This window comes from Pinus tabuliformis, chromosome 7 (genome assembly GCF_031772625.1).
Source record: "Pinus tabuliformis cultivar Carrire ecotype Pingquan chromosome 7, CPIR1, whole genome shotgun sequence".
NCBI lineage: Eukaryota > Viridiplantae > Streptophyta > Pinopsida > Pinales > Pinaceae > Pinus > Pinus tabuliformis.
The window spans coordinates 1,894,121,044-1,894,144,864 of NC_142293.1; the positions used below are offsets into that span (position 1 = coordinate 1,894,121,044).

A 23,821-nucleotide genomic window follows, 5' to 3' on the forward strand; every position below is an offset into this window, starting at 1 on the left:
ACCTCTCTCTGAAGGAAGATAAACTTAACCTTACCAAGAGGCTTTGTGAGGACGTTTGCACATCCATCTTGAAATGATGGAGCTTGATTGCTCCCTATAGTACCATATCCCAAATAAAGTGGTACCTGATGCCAATATGCTTAAAGCGGTCGTGAAACATGGATTCTCTAAAAGGTGAATCCTCCTCAGATTATCGCAATATACAACAGTGGTTTCCAGCACGTGCACAAATGGCTCACTGAAGAGCTTCTTCAATCAAATGGCTTCATAATAAGCAATGCTTGTTGTTGTATACATTCATCCTTAGTGGTGCTCCTAGAGCAAAACACTTTAGTCTACGAAATAAAAGTGGATCCCAAGAAGTACAGCACTTGAATGTGCTCTTTCCATTCATCATATTGCCAACCCAATGAACATCGAAAAATCCATGGAATCTAAAATTCCTGGCAGTGTACGTCAGATCGTAGTTAAATAAGCAGCTATTCAATATGTGAGGCTTAACCATATATTGCCGCAAAGTCTTTGTAGCAAAGTGTATGTTTGATCGGGTGTTTATCAAGAACACCACGGTCTCCACAAGTTATCTATATCCGGATCAGCGGCTTCTCCATTTTATCAGACCTGTCTTTCATTCTGACTTTAAAAGTCAACTCCCTCTTATACTGATAAATGAGAGGATCATCATCTGCATCTTCAACCATTGCTCCCTCTAAATATCGGGAAAGTGACCTTGCCCAAAACATAGCCATCAAGTTACATGCAACCTGCTATCTTTTCTATCACTATTCCTAAGGTCCATCTGAAAAACTCATCCATTCAATTATAGTTTCCACGCAGCTTCTCAGGTAACAGAGATATATTGAATCATCATTAGAGTCATTAGATCTGTCATGTCCTGCCTTTATCAACGTCTTTTGACATGGCATTCCTTCTTGTAATAATCATTGGGCAAGAAGAGTTATCAAGCCATTTTGCCAGGGATTGTATAGCTCCCTCTGAAGTCTTACTTCAGTTAGTTAACCAACCTTCATCAATGAGTCTTTATCATGCTGCAACTGTATCAACAAACTTTTATGAAGCTTGCTCCAAATCAAAATTATCATCATGGTCCTTCTTCAACCAGAGTGGAGAAATCCTTCATGAGATCATCTAATAAAGGATCTTGAAAGATCCTTTTAGACCATCCACCAGCTGCTTCGTAACATTATTTCTTCATTGCTAGATGATTGTTACAAATCCATTATAGGGAGGTCCTTCTCATCCAGGCATCTGTGTCCATATGACTATCATATCAAAGTGCCCAATGATCTAACCAATCAAGGTCCTTCAGTTACCTCCTTCCAATGCTTTCTACCTGCAGTGATCATTGACAAGCACTTCCAGGCACAATATGTGATAAAAAAATATAAGATCAAAATATCAATCTAGGGTTTCCATGCAACAATGGAGGATGGAACCCTAGGATTTTCGTTTGGGAAGGGTTTCTCTTGAACCATCTAGGGTTATCAAAACTAACAAACCCTTCTATCATATAAGCATCTATCCCTCTATTGTTTCAGACCCTTATAACATGCTGCAAGGTCCTGCTCTGAGATGCCATAAACTTTCTCTTAAAAGAGGAAACTTCCAAAGTTGCTTAACTTGCAACCTTCATCAACATATCCATTCTTAGCTTCTGAACTTTTCACAATTTTGCTTTGCTTGAGCTGGCCCTCTTGCTTCAGACTGCTTCTTTCAGCGATGCTACTACAGGTTTTCAAATTACTGTATAGAAGATTTCAAGGAGACTGTTTCTTGTTAAAACTGAAAGAGAATTAACTCTGTTACAAAATACCGAATGCTTCCACTACTTGATGTTTGTAGCTTTCCATTTTTTTAATCTTTTTTATTTTTTTTTAATTGTGACCAAATATTCACTTATGTCTATACCCTAAGACTTCAGTATAGACCCTTATTAAATAACAATATTTGCACTGTAAATTAGAAATCACCACAGGTCGGCTTAATAGATATAAGAAGTTTAAGCTATGTATATATATAAGTGTCACTATAGTCTCCACAGGTCAAAATTTATTCTCATCATTGTAGTATGTATAGATGCTTTAATCCTTTTATGCTTTATGCAAAGAAATGAGATAGTAGTCTCGGCTCCTCTTCCTTTGTGACAGAGGCATGAATTAAGTTCTTTTGAAATGAAATTGTGCTCAAAAGTCAAAACAATAGGAGGACAAGGCTTATTCTTTTCTAGACTGCCTCTTTCAGTGATGCTACTACAGGGCTTTAAATTACTGTATAGAAGATTTCAAGGAGACTGTTTCTTCTTAAAACTGAAAGAGAACTAACTGTGTTACAAAATACACAATGCTTCCACTACTTGATGTTTGTAGCTTTCCATTTTTTTATTTTTAATTTTTAATTTTTTTAATTTTTTTTTAATTGTGACCAAATATTCACTTATGTCTATACCCTAAGACTTCAGTATAGACCCTTATTAAATAACAATATTGGCACTGTAAATTAGAAATCACCACAGGCCGGCTTAATTGATATAAGAAGTTTAAGCTATGTATATATATAAGTGTCACTATAGTCTCCACAGGTCAGAATTTAATCTCATCATTGTAGTATGTATATATGCTTTAATCCTTTTATGCTTTATGCATAGAAATGAGATAGGAGTCTCGGCTCCTCTTCCTTTGTGACAGAGGCATGAATTAAGTTCTTTTGAAATGAAATTGTGCTCAAAAGTCAAAACAATAGGAGGACAAGGCTTCTTCTTTTCTAGCATTTACTAACTTGTATGATCAGAATTTTGATGAGTAACTCAGACCTCACACTCAGGTATATATAGAGGATCATGTACAGTCTCATGCTCAAAATATCCTTCCAACAAAATCAATTTAGGACTAATTATTTACACAGGTGTAGATTCAATTTTTTTATTCTTTTGGAGACTGTCCTTTATGTATAAAACAACGCCATAGAATTTTGGACCACGTACAAAAGATTTGCCTCCCTTCTAGGGTTGTTATGGCTACCAATAGGAAGGCCTTGAATGCCTTGCAACACTAGAACAATCCCTTCACTAAGCTTTGATAAATTCACTGGTCAATGATGATTATAATGTACATACCAGAGAGTGCGACCTCTCTAATGCTGCTAGATAAGTCCTTTAATCCTTCACAACTTTGCTCAGTATGCTTAGCTAAACTTCGATTCTTGATGATGCAAAGTAACCTCCTTTCCTGCCCTCGGCCCTCTCTAAGTTTACCACAGGTCTGAATCCTCAACTGTGGCTACTCCTCTATGCCTAGCCTCATTCCATCCATAACTAAACTCAGCCTGCTAACCCGTATTTTCTCCAAAAATAGGAGCCCTAAAACAGTCCTTATTGTGACTTGTTCTTCCTATAGGACTTGACTACTGTTCTATGGTAAGACAAAAAAATAAATCTTGGCCTTAAAGGATACTTAGAACAAAGATCCAAAACATGGCATCATTGCGGCAGAAGGCTAAAATCAATACCCAAAACAAAGATAGAAGACCATCCTTCCTACTGCTCCTACCAGTCCTCCACAACCAGCTGTACCTACAACTTTTCCCTGTGGCCCTAAACCATACCAAAATACGCCCTTACTTACCTCTGCACCAGTGGCCTAAGTCTGCATGGGATCCGCACCAAATTTTGTCCTATACTTGCCCTCAAGCCTCCACGTTGGCTGCCTCAGAACTGTGGCTCTGTCTCCCAAGGAAAACTCACACTAACAGAGATTAAATCTTCTTGTTCTTGAGGCCTTACATAGTGACCTTCTTTACTAGCTAGGACCTTCAGACTTGCAGAGGGAGGAAACCATGAAGACTTGTCAACGAACTTCACTTTGTGATTTCATTCTCTTTTACTCTTGCTTGGGCGTGTCTTGACTCCTCATCCGAGCATTGAAACCATGTTAATTTTAGTTAACATGTTCCTTGCTTAGGACAATTACTTCAATGTTCCATTCAAGCCCATTCTCAATTCCATTAAATTTCAATTAGCAATCACATAACCATTATCGCATTGACAGTAATTGAAGAAAGAACATGAACATTAAATGCAGAAGACAAACCAAGACAAGAGAACACCAAAATTTGGCTAATGCCAGGGAAAAACCCTTTGATCAATTCTTCTTATTATTATATCAAAATTTCAACAGAGAGAAAGAGAGGAGTACAATAATGTAAGTCAAAATTGACTTGTTAAATCACTGACCAAAACAGCCCTGTTAAGTTCGCAATTCTGACAGATGTAGCTTGCTGCCTGGTTAGGGCTCCTACTAGCCACTGTCAAACTCTTCCAAACAGTTCCTATGGTCTCTCAACAACTGTGGCTCTCCTTCCTAGGCAATACACATTAACATACCTTAAATCCCCTTTAATCTGGGTATGCTTCTCTGTTGTAGGTTCCAGTGACTAAGCACCAGCACGTTAACCCTCTTCCACTACTCCAAAACACCTCTAACAGTTGCAACCAGCCTCCAAGCAAGGTCTGGACTCTGCACTATATATATTGTTGTTGTGGGCTAATACCAGCCCTAAATCAGACCTGCAGCTCCTCATTTTGCTAAGGTATGGAGCTCAGCCCTCATATAACCCCTATTATAGGCCTACGGCTCCTGGTTCAGTGACCTGTCCACACAAAACAACCTTTAAACAATGCCCCAAGCTGCCTTCAGCTCCTACTCGCCCACTGAACAAGACAAAACAAACCTCAAATGATCCTCTTCTCAACCTCAGCCTTCCTCCTAGAGCTGTGGCTCACCTCAGATTGATGTAAGGCTATGAAAGATGCTGATAGAATGTGTCAAATAAGGTTGGAGGTCATCTTTATTTATACAAATTGTTGAGAGTCCAGAGACATGATGCTTGGGCTTCATGAGCCCACATGATGGTGTAGCCGACCTTGAGAATTTGCACATATGTGGCTTTAATTCAAAAACACATTTCTCCTTGTCCAAACTTAGTGATATTTAAGACGATTTTGGTCCTCTCGAAAAGAGGAATTCAATGCAATGATTATCTCCATCAGATAAGCTATCCAAAGTGGAATTTGGCCCTAGTTGCCAATTTTAACAAATCATCATTGGGCTGATAAAAGAACATTGAAGTAATTATTGCAAGCATAGAACATACCATTGTTATCTAAAATTAACACCCTATCACAGAGTAAAAAAAGGTTTGGCTCCATTACATCCAAAAAGATAAAAGCTCAATATGATGAGATGCAAAGAAAATGAGGAGCCATGTAGCTACTATTTGAAGATCTCCATGAAAAATTAGTAGCTGATGTATTGATGAAGTTTAAGACAAGCTAAAGAGCTTGTGGTTATGACTTCCTAATTGAAAGGAAGTAAGAAATCTCCTCTATGATTGAGAGGGAGTAAGAAGCATCCTTAAAATGTTTGAAAAGGAACAAGGATCTATTCCTTGATCAAGAGGGAATGAGGAACTCCTTTTGGTTAAGAGGGAGTGATGATGGACGCCATATTCTCCATGTGTCATGCACTAGACTAGGTGTTAATTTTGGCAACTAGGGCCAAACTCCACATTGGACAGCTCATATGAGGCAGCTCATATTTTTCTTGGATTCCTCTCTCCGAGAGGTGTAGGATTGATCTAAAGATCATCCCATTCTGACATGTACAAATGGAATTATGAATTTATTTTGATTATGGACAAATTGTCAAGGTCGGCCAGCAAAATCATGTAGACTTAGAAGCCCAACAGTCAAGTCTATTCATCCTCAACGTTTGCATATCAATACATGGTGCCTCCTCCTCATTTGGACACTTCACTCACTCACAATCTTCTCTCTCCTTCATTTGTTTGGGTATGAAATTCAGAGGCTGCTCTCCACACATGCAAAGAAAAGGAAGGGTTTTCCATTCAAGTCGTTGACCAGAGTTGATCGAAATTGCAGAGGCTGTTTTTTACTTGCATTGACCAAGTGACCTATTTTGGTGCGGTTTTGGGTGGAGGACTTATGTTTGAGCAGGCTGCAGTTCTGGGCATGAAATCCGAGGCCATTTGACCTCTATTTGACTAGCATTGACTGTGCTAGGGTTGGCTGTTGCGTTGACTTTTGTTGACCAGGTTTGACTAGACTTTTTCAGACTGTTTTGGGCTGTTTGGACTTGCTGTTGGAGGCCGAAGTTGACTGGGTTTGACCAAGCTGAATCGAGGAAGAATTCTACCCGTTTGACCAGCATTGACTTCCTGGTTAGGGCTTTTTGTTTCTACTGTAATTGGGCAAGTGAATATTATATACTCTCTCTCTCTGCTAAACTTTCGAAGAATTATAAGAAGAATTGATCAAGAGTTTCCCCAGATTGGGATTTGTCCCTGGCTAGTGCCATATCTTGTGTCCTCTTATCTTGGATTGTCTTCTACTGTTATTGTCCTCTTGTCTTGGATTGTCTTGGATTGTCTTCTATCTACATTTTACTATCATGATGATGTGATTTCTAAACTGGATATTGATATTGGGCTAATAAAGAAATTGAAGTAAAATTGCTCTTAGCATAGAACATACCATTGTTATCCTAAAATTAACACTAGGACTAACAACCGAAAGTCTAGTGAAGGCACTCGGAAGGAGAATAAAGAATTGGATAAGCATCTGGGATCGATACTCCTTGAGGACAGATAATCCAAGATAGGAAATAATCTAGTGGATCGACACTCTTTGAGGATTTGACATGGTATCCAAGACAAGAGTGGTCGAAGAGGATCAATATTCTTTGAGGGTTGGTAATCCAAGATAAGAATATTCCTAGAAGGACATACCTAGTGAACATCCGGATGGGGTATGTGCCTTAAGAGGTAGCGTGGTGTCTCACGTAAAGCCTCCTAACATTGTGCTCTAATCTAGTGAAAAGATAAAGCTTGTTAGTTAAAGGCCTTGCTATGTTGACAGTGTTGGTTATGATGTTGATGCTTGAGAATGGCTTATCAATCCGATTCTTCTTATGAAAATATTTTAGTTTGAGAGAATACTTGTACTGGTTATGTAATTATGAATAACTCCCTAGTTAGGAGGGAGTGTTGGAGAATGTAACTAGATTTAGTCTTCATAATTATCTTTGTACTTATGACATTGTATATATTTGTAAAAAGAGAAAAAGAAATATTATTTTAAGCATGGGTTTCATGCTCAAATTGATTTGTCACTAGGTCAAGCATGTTCTTCATGCTCCTAGGGTTTATTGAGTCAAAAGAGTCTTTGTCATATGTATAAGACCCATTTGGGCAATTTGTAACAAGAAAGAGAAATTATTTTTGAGTCTAGAAAGTCAAATTTGACCTCCAAGACCAAGTCGGCCCTGCCAATGAAAGTCGGCCTAGGAGAGGGTTTTTTGACCTCTCAAGAAGGGTATATAAAGGAAGAGGATTCGACTCATTTGCACACACTTCAAGTTCGATCTGAAGCAAGAGGAGCAAGTCAAGAAAACAAGAGAAAGTCAAAGAAGGAAGAAAATATGATTTTTATGATTGGATTCTCTCACACTTGCGAGATTAGAGTTTCTTGGTGATTGCAACAAGCCAAAAAGTGCAGGTCCAAACTGCAGGTCTGAAATAGAGGGCCAGAACTCTGATTTGACTAGAAGTTTTGAAGTTTGACTTTCGTTTACCTTATTGACTTGAGCTTGTTTTAAGAAGGAATCTTTGGAGGGCTGATTTGCTGACTAAAGGAGGTCTTGGCTTTGGTCTTTCGGTCTTGGATTTCTCATTTGACCTAATTCTATAAGAAGAGAAGAGATTATTTTTGGGTTTTCCCCTTGGAGGGGTTTTCCCCTTGGAGGGGTTTTTCCCTGGCTTTGAGCCTACTTGTGTCTATTGTCTTTTATGATCAACATGGTTTATGGTGTTGATTTGGGGTAGCATCAGATGTGCTCTAGCCATGAAAATTGGTGGAGAGGCTAAAGCACATGAGATCTCCAAGACATATAAATGCTTTGGGGAAATTCCACCCAGTTAAAGAGATATTAAAATAATTAATATTTTTAATGGAGTTCCTAATTCTAAACTTAGGAAAATTAAAATATTAATGGGTATTAATATAAAACTGGGTGAGAATGTTCTAAATGACATGGATCAAGCCAAATCTAATCTTAAACATTGATTAGAGATTTAATCTCAGCCGTTGAAGACTCAACAGGACAAGTATAAGAGGAGGCTTGAGGGTCAGTTGGAAATACACCAAGATTGATTAGTCAGTGCGATTTTCTGAAGCGCAGTTTGTTGAGAAAATTCGAACAAGTGATCAGAGTTGCAGTGAGTGCATAGCAGAGAGGCAAAGATAGTGTCGAGGGATCAGACCTGAGGTTGAGGAGGCTACGCAGAGCCACGCAGAGGGTCACAGTGACTGCACAAAGGCTAGCAGGGCCTTCGTGGGTGACGCAGAAGGCCAGAGAGCCAGCGCAGAGCAACAAAAGGCTGACGCAGGGGGCTTCTGAGTGACTCAGAGGCCACGAGGGCTAATGCAGGGGGCTTCTGAGTGACGCAGAGGCCACGAGCGTTGACGCGAGGGCTTCTGAGTGACGAAGAGGCCACAGGGGCTGACGCAGAGCTTCAGAGAAGCATCGGAGAGAATTTTGTGGAGCAGACTTGCTGAATATCTACTTCCAAAGAGAGGTATTACTGCCAGACAGATTTCTCTGTTGGGTGAGCCAGTTTGGCACCCTAGTTGTACTCAAGAAAACTGCTTAATAATAAAACCCTCAAAATTGTTGCACCGGTTTTCCCAACTTGGGTTTTTTTGGGGACGATTGTCCAAAAATAACGGTGTCGCTTGTGTATTTGTCTATTATTTCAATTGATGATCTGTAGATAGTTGAGACTACATTTGTGTTTATTTTCAGTATTTATATGGTTAAATAACTTGTTAAGAAAAACAAGTAGGTGAAATAAACCAAATAATGCATTTGTGTTTATTTTCAGTATTTATATGGTCAAATAACTTGTTAAGAAATAAACAAGTAGGTGAAATAAACCAGATAATGCAAGAAGAATTTCTAACAGTTAAACTTAGAAATATCAACATGGTATCAGAGGATTGCGGATCACAGGAGAACTAAAGGCACTAGCTAAATCAGAAAATTTGCAGCAGAAACAGTTGTCCCGAGAGACAGAGTTGTTCCTAAGCAGAAGGCAGCAGAGGAGTGACGCAGAGGGCCTGCGTCATCATTTCAAGCCAGAGAAAGGGCTAGCGCAGAGACAGGAAGAGGCAAAAGAGGATCACAAAGAGCCACGTCATCCTACTCAGCCACGTAGGCTTGACGCAGTTGGCCAGAGGAGCGATTCAGCCTTGCCGGGATTGTGCAGAGCTAAGAGGCTCAGTTTCTTCAGCTACTGGGGCCTAGGGAGCTGTGGGTAGATTGTGGATTGGGAAGTTGGTGGGGTGTTGTTGTTGTCGAAGCAGAACAGTACCTAACGGGACAAAACCAAGGTAGAGGGAGTCACTGCCTTGAGGGATTTCTAGCCAAGAAATCCAGATCCGAGTTGCAGGTGCATAGAGGATCGGAGAGGAGCAGTTCGACAGTTGGCAGGAGGATTTCCAGGAGGGAAATCGAGACTCAGAGGGAGTCTAAGAGAGAACTTCTAGGAAGGAAGTCGAGGAGAAGAGTAGAGATAGCAATGAACACACTGAGGGATCAAGACAGGTTGGACGGGGCCTCCAACTTTTTCATCTGGAAGGCCAGGATCTTGTCTGTTCTGGATAGACATCGCATCAAGGGCTTCGCCTTGAGAACCGTGGCTATCCCAGTCGACCCAGTTGATAATGAAAGGTATGAGAATGCAATGGCCAAGGCAAAGTGCATAATCCTCGATGGGGTCAAGGATCATGTAGTACAGCATATTGCCGATAAGAACACGGCAAAGGAGATGTGGGATACCTTAACGACATTGTATCAAGGCACTTCCACGCAGAGGAAGATGCTACTAGAGAATCAGTTGCGGTCGTATCAGATGCAGAAAGGGGAGCAGATAGATTTAGGTATCCCTCAGCAGGTTGCAGGAGATTCGGGACCAACTTACTTCCATAGGGGCCACGCCGGATCAGGAGTTCATGGTGAAGACCACCCTAAATGCGGTCTCCGAGGATTGGGAGACATTTGTCCAAAGCATTTTGGGCAGAGCTAATCTTCTAGGATGGGAAGAGATGTGGGCAGCTCTTCGCCGAGAAGAGATTAGACGACTAACCAAGGCGAGAAGTAGCAGCAAAGGAGGTCGAATCAAGAAAGAGGAGGAAGAAGATGCAGCTCTGGCTTCTGCAAGACAGCAGGGGAAGAGAAAGAAGAAGGACATCTCCAAGATAAAGCGCTTCCATTGTGGGGAGCTGGTTCATTATGCAACCCAATGTCCCAGGAAAAAGAATAAGGGAGAGGATTCTGACTCCAAGGCAGCTTCGGCTAAGGCGGAGAAAGAAGTCGAGACGGATGACGATTGTGCCATGAGTGCTCATGCACCTCTAGAGAAGAGGTGGGGTATCGAGCTATAGTCAAGAGCACTAAAAAAGATGTGGGGCAAGATACTTGAGGTAACCAAACTCTTGGATCATATCCGACTACGGGAGCCCCGAGAGACAGTAGCAGGATGACGGATGAGAGGTGGAACAAGATGCGGATGAAGCGACAAGGCAGTGCTAGAGTGCAGTGGTCTTTGGCAGCGCAGTGAGGGTTGCAGCAGTGCGAGAGGCACATAGGTGGTTGCAGCAGTTCGAGAGGCACAGAGGTGTTGCAGCAGCGCATAGGCAGCAGAGGGAGCATAGGATAGCAGCAGCGGTGACTTCAGCATCTAGGCTGACAAGGATGTCAGTAGTTAGGTAGATCAGTTACTTACTTCTCAGTAACTGAGTTGTAGTGCAGCAATTAGCAGTGGTAGTGCTATGGATAGCACGATGCAACATGATGAGAGAGAGCTGCAGTGCAGATGCAGTGTTGGGAGGAAGGACCAGTAGCAGCACAAATGCAGAGGGAGTTGCAGTACAAATGTAGTAGTGGCAGTGGCAGAGCCATGGGCAACAGCAGTATAGGAAGCAACAGTGCAGAGGATGTTGGGCAACAGGCCAAGCATCAGCACAGGTACCGGTGCTGGATGATCAGGGTGATGTTCAGTGTTGGAGCATTACTAGAGCACATTCCTCGCTAAGAGGGAGTGTTGATTTGGGGTAGCATCGGATGTGCTCTAACCACGAAGATTGGTGGCGAGGCTAAAGCACATGAGATCTCCAAGACCCAGAAATGGTTTGGGGAAATTCCACCCAGTTAGAGAGATATTAAAATAATTAATATTTTTAATGGAGTTCCTAAGTCTAAACTTAGGAAAATTAAAATATTAATGGGTATTAATATAAAACTGGGTGAGAATGTTGACATGGATCAAGCCAAATCTAATCTTAGTCGTTGATTAGAGATTTAATCCCGGTCGTTGAAGACTCAACAGGAAAAGTATAAGAGGAGGCTTGAGGGCCAGCTGGAGATACACCAAGATTGATCAGTCAGTTCGATTTTCTGGAGCGCAGTATGCTGAGAAAATTCAAACAAGTAATCAGAGTTGCAGCGAGGGGCAATGAGTGCATAGCAGAGAGGCAGAGATAGTGCCGAGGGATCAGCGTTGAGGCAAAGGAGGCTACGCAGAGCCAACAGGAGCCACGCCGAGGGCCAGAGTGACTGTGCAGAGGCTAGCAGGGCCTGCGTGGGTGACGCAGAAGGCCAGAGAGCTGGCGCAGAGCAGCAGAAGCCTGACGCAGGGGGCTTCTGAGTGACGCAAAGGCCAAGAGGGTTGACGCAAAGCTTCAGAGAAGCGTCGGAGAGAATTTTGTGGAGAAGACTCGCTGAATTTCTACTTCCGAAGAGAGGTATTACTGCCAAATAGATTTCTCTGTTGGGTGAGCCAGTTTGGCACCCTAGTTGTACTCGATAAAACTACTTAATAATAAAACCCTCAAAACTGTTGCACCGGTTTTCTCAAATTGGGTTTTTCCAGGGACGATTGTCCAAAAATAACGGTGTCCCTCTTGTGTTTGTCTGTTATTTCAATTGATGATCTATAGATGGTTGAGACTACATTTGTGTTTATTTTCAGTATTTATATGGTTAAATAACTTGTTAAGAAATAAACAAGTAGGTGAAATAAACCAGATAATGCAGGAAGAATTTATAACAGGTTAAACTTAGAAATTTCAACATATGGTCTTGATAATTGATGAAAAGAATCTAATAAAGAACAATAAGAAGTTAACTAAAATCAACAAGCAATTATTAAGGATAGGAGAATTGTTTAAATAGTTGTCGTACTAGGCAAAGGTAGTTCAGGGTTTTCAAGGAGCCGAGTTTTCCAAGTTTCATTTGCTATAAATATTCTGTATTTCTTTGTGCGCCATTTTCCCTATAAGAGGGCCCTTATTTATTCCAAGAAATAAAATTGAAGGATAAATTGGAGGGTTCATATTTTCTATTGTGTGTGATTGTTTTCCTACTTGTGCTTAGGATGTCAAATTTTATTGTTAAAATAGCAATATATTTCATTCAGCAATTTCAAAAAAAAATTACTAAATTAAATAAATTTCTAGGTTAGTAAAAACAATTGCTTGGGATATAAATCAAATATGGTATTTGGGAAGTTAACATGAGTGAAGGCTCCTCTTAGAACAATTTGATACATAGGCTATAGCATGGTGTCAAAGAGGGACCAGGCAAAGGTAGTTTGGGAATTTCAAGGAGTCGAGCTTTACAAGTTTCATTTGCTGTAAATATTTTGTATTTCTTTGTAGGCCATTTTCCCTATAAGAGAGCCCTTATTTATTCCAAGAAATATGATTGAAGGATAAATTGGAGGGTTCATATTTTCTGTTGTGTGTGATTGATTTTCTACTTCCAAGAAATATGATTGAAGGATAAATTGGAGGGTTCATATTTTCTGTTGTGTGTGATTGATTTTCTACTTGTGCTTAGGATGTCAAATTTTGTTGTTAGAATAGCAATATATGGTATTTGGGAAGTTAACATGAGTGAAGGCTCCTCTTAGAACAATTTGATAGATAGGCTATAGCATGGTGTCAAAGAGGGGCCAGGCAAAGGTAGTTCGGGGTTTTCATGGAGCCGAGTTTTCCAAGTTTCATTTGCTGTAAATATTCTGTATTTCTTTGTGGGCCATTTTCCCTATAAGAGAGCCCTTATTTATTCCAAGAAATAAAATTAAAAGATAAATTGGAGGGTTCATATTTTCTGTTGTGTGTGATTGAATTTCTACTTGTGCTTAGGATGTCAAATTTTATTGTTAGAATAGCAATATATTTTATTCAGCAATTTCAAAAAATTAATTTACTAAATTAAATAAATTTCTAGGTTAGTAAAAAAAAATGCTTGGGATATAAATCAAATATGGTATTTGGGAAGTTAACATGAGTGAAGGCTCCTCTTAGAACAATTTGATACATAGAGCCGATTTTTCCAAGTTTCATTTGCTGTAAATATTCTGTATTTCTTTGTGGGCCATTTTCCCTATAAGGGAGCCCTTATTTATTCCAAGAAACAAAATTGAAGGATAAATTGGAGGGTTCATATTTTCTGTTGTGTGTGATTGATTTTCTACTTGTGCTTAGGATGTCAAATTTGAGTTAGTGGGAGAGAGCGATGGCGGGTGTTCGAGTGATTAGGGTTTCAGAAGGTCTGCTCTGTGTCGCCGCTGCTCCCAAAGATCAGCTTTGTTTTGGAACTGCTTGGTGCCTGGCCGCTGGGTTCACAGAGCTCGATTCTCCCCTTTGGTTTTGGCCCGGATCCTTTGCTGGAAAGGAGTATCATGGTTTGAATCAAAGCAAACAAAGACCGGAGGTTTTCTCTCCCTTCTTGGCTCAGGTCGTTTTTCTCAGGGCGGATCTGGGCACCTTTCCTCATTGCCCTGGGCGTTTTGGTTCAAATCAACCGGACCCTACCCAGTTTCGGGTAGCTGTGCTCTCCTCCGCGGGTGTCTCGCCCTGGCTAGGCAGCTTTGTCTGCGGCTGACTGTTCCTCTGCCCCCCTTCGGTATGTCGCGGGCCCGATCTGCCGCTTTCTGGCAGTCTTTTAAAAGTTTGTTTGAAGACCAAGTATGGGGCGGGAGCTTGGGACTGGGTTCCCTGCGGTTTGAGGCTCCCCTGTTCACCTTCGCGCAGATTTGGGCGGTTGCCATCTCGGCAGTGAAGAAATTTATGCTCTGGACTCCCCTCTCCAAGATCTCCTTTCGTCGAGAGGTCCGGGTCTCCCTGATTCTTACAGGTCCTCCAGATATTTTAAATGAATGCCGGAGAATCGACCATGGCAAGCCAGTTCCCCTTCCTGTACTGGAGAATCAACTAGCAGAAGGATCCAGGCAAAAAACAAAATTAGCAATAAAGGATTCCGGTCTTGAAGTGATACAAATCTTCATCAGAACCCTGTCAGGGAATACGATCTGCAAGCAAATAAGAACAGGGATGCTGATAAAAAACTTAAAGGACGAAATACAAGAATTATTAGGCATATCAGCAAGCCTGCTGAGCTTGGTTTATGCAGGACACATTTTACAGGAAAAATTTACAGTGCAGCACTATGGAATAGTGAGAGATTCAACTATTTTTCTGAGTATGAGGCTGAGAGGTGGAAGTTTCGGATCTAGCTCAAAGGGCACAGGTTCGTTCAAGGATGCTGTCAAAGGAAAAGGGGATACCACCAACAAGCAAGCACCACCACAAGATCTGCCTGGTCCTTATATAGTGGAGCAAAGTAAGCAGACACCAGTTTTGACAATCGATCTGCCTGAGGTAAACAACTTTCATGCTGATTTCTCTTCCTTGGCAGTCATTTGTAGATTCAATGGCTTTTGGCCTAAAACAGATGCTTTACGGCATTGGATCTTTTCCACATGGTCACCAAACTGTGACATCCATTTATGCTCCAAAGGATTTTTTATTGTAAAATTCGACTCAGTTGAGGAAAAAGACCATGTCCTCCATGAGGGGCCATGGTTCTGGGGCAATGCAGGACTCTTCACGACCCCCTGGTTTCCGGGATTTGACCCCTCCTCTATGGTGGTCTCCAAAATGCCGGTCTGGGTCAGGTTACATAACCTCCCGCTTCATTTTTGGCTGCCCAAAGTTTTTGAAGCAATGGGGAATGCAATAGGCAAATACATCAAGCAAGATGTGGAAAGAATTGCTAGATGCATACATACTTTTGCCAGAATCTGTGTCGAAGTTGACCTCAGTCAAGGGCTACCTGACAGCATCATTCTGATCCATAACAACTCCCAGTGGAAACAACCACTAGATTACGAAAACACGGCCTTCAGGTGCCGAGGCTGTCAACAGACAGGTCACCTCCGTAATAACTGTCCTCAAGTCAAAAGAGAAAACAGAAGGAACAAGAAACAAGCAAAAAAACCAAGAGGCTGGCAACACACAGAGAACCCAGAAGAAGAAACAGAAGACGAGGAGGCAGATAACCCTCCACCTGATCATGACGATGATCCAATTGGGGGCGAAGCCACGGCTTCCTCCCCCATAGCAATCAATAAAGTTCACATGCCGCCAGAATCCGAGAATTTGGCAGCTCAGGGAATGTTGGCCTCTTTGTCGAAGAAAAATCCAGTTCTTGAGGACACTAGCGGGGCTAAAAGACATCATTCTCCAGAACACTCTGATTCAGATAAGGACGCTCCTTGTATTGTGGAGGACTCCTCTCTCGTCCTTATTTCATCCTCTCCAACTCAAGGGGAATGGCGAAAGGTTGAGAAGAAAAAGGGGAGAAAATCATAATTTCCCTCCCTCTTTGTATATTATTTCTTTCGGTCTCTTTCTCTTATCTATCTTTTCTTTTTTTTTCTTGTCCTCCAGCTGAGGCTGTTGTGCTGGTTCTTTGTCAACCAGTTGAGGATGTTGAGCTGGTTTTTGTTAACCAACTGAGACTCTTCTTTTCTTCCACCTTTTTTGAGGCAAAGAACGAGTCTTTCGGAATGCTTTGCATATACTTTGTAACTCTCTATTTTTATTAATGGATGGTTCGCTTTTTTTCTGTGGAAAAAAAGGATGTCAAATTTTATTGTTAGAATAGCAATATATTTTATTCTGCAATTTCAAAAATATAATTTACTAAATTAAATAAATTTCTAGGTTAGTAAAAAACACTGATTGGGATATAAATCAAATATGGTATTTGGGAAGTTAACATGAGTGAATGCTCCTCTTAGAACAATTTGATACATAGGCTATAGCATGGTGTCAAACAGTGTAGAACACTGATTTAATATCGTACTTGGTTGGAATCTTTAGTCTTTAATGCAGATCATGGTGTAGATTTGATACATCCAAATGATGAGGATGTATGCCCATCTCAATATATACCATTGTTTTACAAAACGGCCGAATCGACTCCGGCTCGGCCGAGTCGAACCGAGTCGATGGCCTGGGCAATGAAACGGTGGTCTACCTGGTTCGGTTGACCGAGTCACATATGACTCGACCGAGTCATCCAGTGACTCAGCCGAGTCATATGTGACTCGGTCAACCCGGCCAGGTCCGTTATGACTCGGCCGAGTCAATGTTGGGACGGCTGGGCAGCGTAACAGTTAAAAAAATTTCACTTTTTTTGTAATTTTTGATAAAGTTAAATTCAGTTTATGGATTCCAAAGGGTAATAGTAATTTGTTAAATGCTTTTGGGGTCCATTTCCCCCTCCCAAACCCTATTTAAGACAGCCAAATGCTCTCATTCACTCACAGCAGTCTTATGCATTTGAGTGAGAGTCTTCTTTGAGAATTAGTGAGCAGTTCTTGAGCTTGTTTTGGAGCAGCAGTGAGGAGTCTTGGAGGAGCATTGTAGCTGGAGTGAGGAGCTTCTTGGGCAGCCATTTGGAGCAGCATTGAGGAGTTGATTCTTGGAGCAAGCTTGAGGAGGCAGTTTGTGCCTGGAGGTATTTTTTTCCACCTCTATAAATCTGTTTTTGCTTAGTAAATTTTAGGTGCATATCAAGAAAGCTTAGAGAGTGTATTTTGTCAAATAAATGAACATTGAATCAATTTTTTTTTTTCATTTTCAGATTGTTTTCCTAGTCAAAAAATGGCACCTAGAGCAAAAGATCCTGCTTGGGCATATGTTGAAATGGTTGATAGTCAGATGCATTGCAAATTTTGCCATAGGAAAATGAAGGAAGGCCCTGGGGGCATTAATAGGCTGAAACAACACTTGGCAGGGATTAGAGGCCAAATTACCCCATGTACCTCATCAGAAATTGAGGAGATTAGAAAGAATTTGTTGGCCAGCTTTGAGAAATTTAAAGAAGATAAGGCTAGGCAAAAAGAGATACAGGCTGAAATTGGGAGGAAGAGGGAGATACAAAAAATGATGGCTACCAACCCCCACTATGATTTTGAGGGTTCTTCCTCTATCCCTCAAACTGAGGCATCCAACCCTTTCCGTTATGTTCCTCCCTCTTTTGGTTATGTTCAAGATAAGGGAAAGGGTAGAATGAATTTGACAAAGGGTGATGTGACTATTAAAAGATATTTCACTCCCTCCTCTCCATCAAATGCACATGGTCCTGAAGTTAGTAAAGGTCAAATTCAGCCCACTTTAGATGACCATTGGAAGAAAGAATTGAGGGAGACTGCTTGTGACTACATAGCTAGATGGTGGTATGATGCTGATATCCCCTTTACTGCTGCTCATTCACCATATTATGAGCCTATGTTTGATGCCATACATGCTGTTGGAAAAGGCTTCAAAGGCCCTACTATGCAAGAGCTAAGGGGGTTTCGTTTGCAGAAAGAAATTCAATCCATTAATGAGTATTTGCAAGAGTTTCAAGGACTCATGGGCAAGAACAGGGTGTACCATCATGTCAGATGGATGGACTGATCAAAGAAACCGTACCATCATAAACTTTCTTGTCTTCTGCCCACAGGGAACCATGTTTTTAAAATCAGTTGATGCATCTGATAAGGTAAAAGATGGCCACTTGTTGTTTCAGCTATTGGATGAGGTTATTGAGGAGGTGGGGGTGGCTAATGTTGTTCAAATCATCACAGACAATGCCTCTAACTATGTTCTTGTTGGTAAACTGTTAGAGGAAAAACACAAGACCATCTTTTGGACCCCATGCGTTGCACATTGCATAGACCTCATGCTTGAGGATATTGGAAAATTAGATTGGGTCAGAAACATTGTAGATAATGCCAAAAGCATAACAAAATTTATCTACAATCATACACTGGTTTTGAGTCTCATGAGGAAACACACTGGAGGCAAGGATATTATTAGGCCTGTCATCACTAGATTTGCTACACATTTTTTGACATTGCAATCTATGCTTTCCCAACATAGAAACTTGCAAAAGATGTTTTCCAGTGATGAATGGAATCAAAGCAATTGGTCTAACAAACCAGAAGGCAAAGAATTGAAAAGGAAAGTCCATGAAGAAACTTTTTTGAGAAAGGCAGCAGAGATTGTGAAGCTTGTTGAGCCACTAGTTAAGGTGTTGCGGTTGGTGGATGGGGAAAGGTTGGCTATGGGCTTCATTTATGAGGCTATGGATCAAGCAAAGGAGCAAATAAAGACAGCATACAAGGATAGAGTGGCAAAGTATGGGCCCATTTGGGCAATCATTGATGAAAGATGGAACAATCAACTCCATCGCCCTATACATGCAGCTGGGTATTTTTTGAACCCACGGTATCATTATAAAGGTAAGGAGTCAGGAGCTTTGAGGGGGGAGGTCAGAGATGGACTGGTTGATTGCATTGAACGCATGATCCCATCGAAGTCTGATCAGCTGGAGATACATCAACAGGTCACATCCTTCAGCAATGCAACAGGTACCTTTGGGAAGAACCTAGCAAAGATTGCAAGAGAAGCAGATGAGCCAGGTAAAGAAAAATTTCAATTTTCAATTTCTTAATGGTTTTACAGTTTTACTTTTTTATTAAAGTTTGTTAAATCATTTATAATTTGAAAGTTAGATATAATTTGTAATTTTGTTGAGCTTCAGCCTTCATCTAACAGTAACTCATAATTCATTACACTCCTATGTTTTTTGCAGCACAATGGTGGGAGGCCTTTGGTGGCCAATGCCCTCAATTGCAAAGGTTTGCAATTCGTATTTTGAGTCAAACTTGCAGTGCATCTGGGTGTGAGCGCAATTGGTATGTCTTTGAGAGGATTCACACAAAGAAGAGAAACCGTTTGGATCAAAAACGGTTGAATGATCTAGTTTTTGTCCAATACAACCTTCGGCTCAGATGAAACCAATTGCTGAACAAAAGACCTGATTCAGATCCCATTGTGTTGGAAGACATTGATCCAACATCAGATTGAGTAGTGGAGAGTCGTCCACCAGAGTTTGATCCTGATGAGGATCTTGATGAACTTGAACATCCACTTCAGCCTGTTCAGTTGAAAGCAGATCCCAATCCACCAGCCTCAGTCTCACAGCCAGCAAGGAGTAGGACTCCAGTTGTAGGTGCTTCCTCTGCTCAGCCACGACAGAAGCGCAGCCGCATATCTACTCTATCTCAGCTTGCATCTGCTGCACAACCTGCTAGTGGTACTGGCACCACTTCTACAGTTGCAGTTGGAGACGATGATGATGAGGAGGAGCCATGGGGCCCCTTGTCTGACTCTGATGATGATGATCCAGAGATTGGTCGAGATGATCTTGGCTCCTCTGGCAGTAGCTACTAGCCAGTAGTACTAGTATTGGAGTCTGGTCACCATCACAGTTTACTTTTGTTGTAGAGGCCATTTCTAGCCTCCTTGGTTATTTGTATTTTGTTTTGAGTCTTTGATCATGTATGACAGTTGACTATGTATTGCCATTGGGTACCATTTTGATATAATGGATTGGTTCATGAGCCTGCTTTCATCATATGTTGTCTTCCATCTATATTATAATGCTGTGTGTTTGGAAACATGAATGAAAATCTTTAAAATTATGTTTAAAATATTTAAAATTATGTTTTTTTATAAAAAAAATAAATATTTAATGTATTTTTTACAACGACCGAGTCATTGAAATCGAGCCGGCCGAGTCATTACCGTTTCGGAGTCGGAGTCGGAGTCGGAGTCTTAAAACATTGATATATACTACTCTACGTTCTCGTATCAATGGAGTGATCATTGATGAGATACAATTTTGTGTTTTTTATTATCCTTTTTGTATGAGACATGATGCATCATAATTTCAGTCTTCAGATTTATAAATTATCTAATGATTTCAGTTCTTGAGTTGTGATTCACGAATGGTTTTTATTCTTAATTCTGAATATGATTTTAAAATTTATAAAATATCCAAATCCCCACTTTTCAATTATCTGGTGGATCCATATCCGTATCCTGGTAACCTAGTGTTCCACCTTAAGGCTTATGGAGGAAAATGAGCTAGGGTTTGCCATAAACCCTAGAAGGATAAAGATAGCATTGTATCTTGTCGTTCTTGTGAGAGAAGCATAGGGTTTTGGAAACTATAGTGTTACTTGTAATGCTTGTGGAAGAGGATGACTTGCACCCTCATAGGATGTAAGTGTAAAAGCCAAAGAGGATCTTTGGTGAAGAAATCTGCTTTGGTTAGGAGTGACTCACAGCTAGGAGGAGTGGGTGGTACCAGCTTGTGATAAGCTGTAGGTATATACATGTAATTCCTCTCTTATATATAAATGAAGTGTTTCAGCTGTCTAATTATTGTGTACTTACAGATTAGATTTTCAGCTTATTTTGTCTTCCTGATTGCATGATTTTGAGCACTTGTTGTTTCATAATAACATAAGGCTGAAATTGTTAAGTGATTTGACATGTATCTTGACAATAAGGCAGAAGATTTACTGCTGTAAATTATGCTTTAATAAAGATATTTCAGATCTATTAAAGGCATGCAAAAGTGTGCCCTAAGGGAAGCAACTTGTTGCAATTGAAATACATTTGTTTGATATGTTTTCTCTTCAATTGCCCAGTGATTTGGATTGAAATGAGGTGAAGTATATACTGCTTTTCACTAATGTCATCATTTCAGAACAGACCTGCGGCTGGAAGCTCTCAGAGATGAGTTCCTGGAAACCTCTATTGAGAAGTGAAATCTCTGAATTTGCAATAGAAGTCATACATGGAAATTTCTACAAAGGATAATATTAAACATTATTGCAGAAATTCTGTTGAGTCCCTTAACAGTGCAGTCTCCATTCTCCTATTTTTTCTACCATAAGATTAAGAAGGCTGAATCACTTAATCATTATTTTCCTCCTATCTTACTGGGGTTGGTTCAAAGAACAATTTAATTTCAATTTACCACTATATTTCAATCAGGGAAAAAAAATAGAGACAGACAGACTCCATGGCAAAATATACCTCAGAGAGTGCAAACATCATTTCACGAGGACTACAATACTCGCACATATGAGTGATGATACTTTCACATATTCCCCGACAATTCTCCGAAATCTCCACAAATTTTACAATAACGCTCGGTAAATCTAACGTTAGCACATCCAGCAGCACCTGCCATCCGCAACTGCCAATCAGCAAAATTGATTCTAAAATAAAATTAAAAACGCTATTCCCTTCATTGCACATGTAGTAATAAATGAACTTAATAAGGCATTCCAATAGCCATTTGAAATGAATTTAAAAAAAAAAAAGTACTAAATTTCATTTTCTTTGCCTAAATAATGTTGGTTGTGGGTTCCATTTTCGACGCATGACTAAAGGATCAACTATAAGAGGGCCAAAGGAAGCTTGCGGGGTCTGCAAAAATGAGGTGTTGTTATTACGTCCCCCCAGGCTTCAGGTCTCCCCAGTGAGACTTGCTTTGTGGTGGAGGGCAGATGCAAGTCCTGGGTGAATTGGTGGAATAGATAGCTCCTCTAGCTTCCCAGTGGAAGGGTTTGCCACTTCCAGGCTTCAGGTCTCCCTGTTGACGCTTTTCTGGTGAGGGACAGATGCAAGTCCTGGATGAATTTGAGTAATAGATACCCCTCTGGCTTCCCGGTGGAAGGGTTTGCCCCCTACAGGCTTCAGGTCTCCTAGTGACACGTGCTTTTGTGGTGGGGGCAGATGCAAGTCCTGGGTGATTTGGTGGAATAGATACTCCCTCTGGCTTCCAGTAGAAGGGTTCGGAGTTGAATGTTGTAATTTGGCTTCATTTATTAATATTCTCCCAGAATGGGGAGGAGCAAACTTCCTGCATCAAGATAGGATAATAGGAAAATACCAAAATAATAATAATAAAGTTAAAGGGAACACAATGAGCAATTTTGGATATTGATTCTCACCAGTGCAACCGGTGGCTGCATTTGCTGTCTTTTTGGTATAATATGTTCAATGTACATTTACTGCTTAGATTAATGATTAGAGCATTGTATTCAAAAAAGAGTTAAAGGAAGGTAATTGAACCTGGCCTTGAGGATCAGAGGAGGTAACTAACGCTCGGGCTTCCTGCAGGACTCTGCAAGCAGTTTCGCCAATTTGTTCATTATCCTGTGAGTTTTCCACAGACTTTGCCACATCTGCTAGAACGTTCAAAAATTCTTTGGCAGTTGTTTCGGTTTGTTTTATGTCACCAGATTCACTACTCTGCAATCGTGGGCAAGAATGAATGCATAGATACCTTAATACCGGACATTGTCAATCAATTTTTTTATTAAATCCGACTCAGTTTTGATTTAAAAAAGGGAGGTCCCGTAGTCCTACCTGGTAACAATGCGAGGCAGCTTCGCGAAGGAGATGCAGTGAATCGTTTGCTACTACATCACTCTGCTCCATTTTCAGATGGCCTCGACCCTGCCTTGTACCCACTCGGTTCTTTGCACTTCGCTTAGCAACCACTGTATGTTTGTTTTCAAACCCACAATGCTGGTGAATTCCAACAAAACTCCACAATGCTAGTGTTAGAGCATCCCACAATACCAGCTACCAGCTAGACCCTATCCCGCCCGGGAATCGGGTATCTGTTGGCCCTCCTGCGCTCTGTCCGTGGGACTGGACCCCCACCCCCGCTCTCCTTCAACTGGCCATCAATAAAATCAATCCCGAAAGAACATTAACGTATCAGAAAAAACCATGCATGTCTCTCTCGTGTCTCAGTCTAGTTGTTGGAGCAGGTAGGATCAGTTCCGTAGCGCTAAGCTTGTCTCGGCTCTTTCCCAGGTATGATGGTGTTAGAGCATCCCACAATACCAGCTAGGCGCAGTTTTTTCCCACAGTTAAGAACAGAAGAGACCGTTACAAAACGAGTCGTCTAAAAGAAGAGAAAATGGGAATAATGAGAAGGCGGCATTAAACTTAGTAATGTCATTTTGGTAGATTAGGGCGAATGCATCTTTCGATGGTCGGGCGGGGATAGAAGCGATTGATTCGAAGGAAGGCGACGGTGTGGTGTTTTCTCTTTATGCTATATCTAGTACCTTTCTTAACATGAGACGAGGGAAGAAATATAGTACCTTTCTTTTTTAACCACATGGTGAATTGGTCAATGTTAGTCCTAATTTATGGGAGACAAGGGAAGAAATATAAGGTGGGGTAACGAACTCTCGACTATCGGGAGAGGGCTTTTTGGCTACGCTCAGTGCGGCAGACTTCGCTGCTATTATATATGTAATTACTTATCGAATCATTGATCAAATCGAGTGATCGTCATATGAGTAGATCTCTCTCATTCTTGATAAGGCACACTCTTGAGCTCTCATTCTTTAGCGCCCACGAGCTGCAACGCTGAACGCACGAGGCCATATGCAAAAAATGGCTAAGTGTGGAAGAGGACAAAGGTTTATAAGGTTAGGCGGTCCC

General features: G+C 41.0%; 1 protein-coding gene across 4 annotated transcripts in view; it reads right to left on the reverse strand.

The window, feature by feature from the left end:
• ALF4 (aberrant root formation protein) overlaps positions 1 to 23,394 on the reverse strand; it is a 357,551-nt gene extending 334,157 nt beyond the window's left edge. For 3 of the 4 annotated variants that reach the window (XM_089460648.1, XM_089460646.1, XM_089460647.1), the window contains exons 1-3: positions 22,727 to 23,394; positions 22,430 to 22,609; positions 21,386 to 21,535 (exon numbers count right to left, since the gene is read on the reverse strand). In XM_089460648.1, coding sequence (XP_089316774.1) covers positions 21,386 to 21,535; positions 22,430 to 22,609; positions 22,727 to 22,798 — 402 coding nt within the window. In that variant the 5' untranslated portion in view covers positions 22,799 to 23,394. The remainder of the gene's footprint in view (positions 1 to 21,385; positions 21,536 to 22,429; positions 22,610 to 22,726) is intronic. The other variant, XM_089460645.1, reaches the window with a different exon arrangement.
• Positions 23,395 to 23,821: the final 427 nt, after the last annotated feature.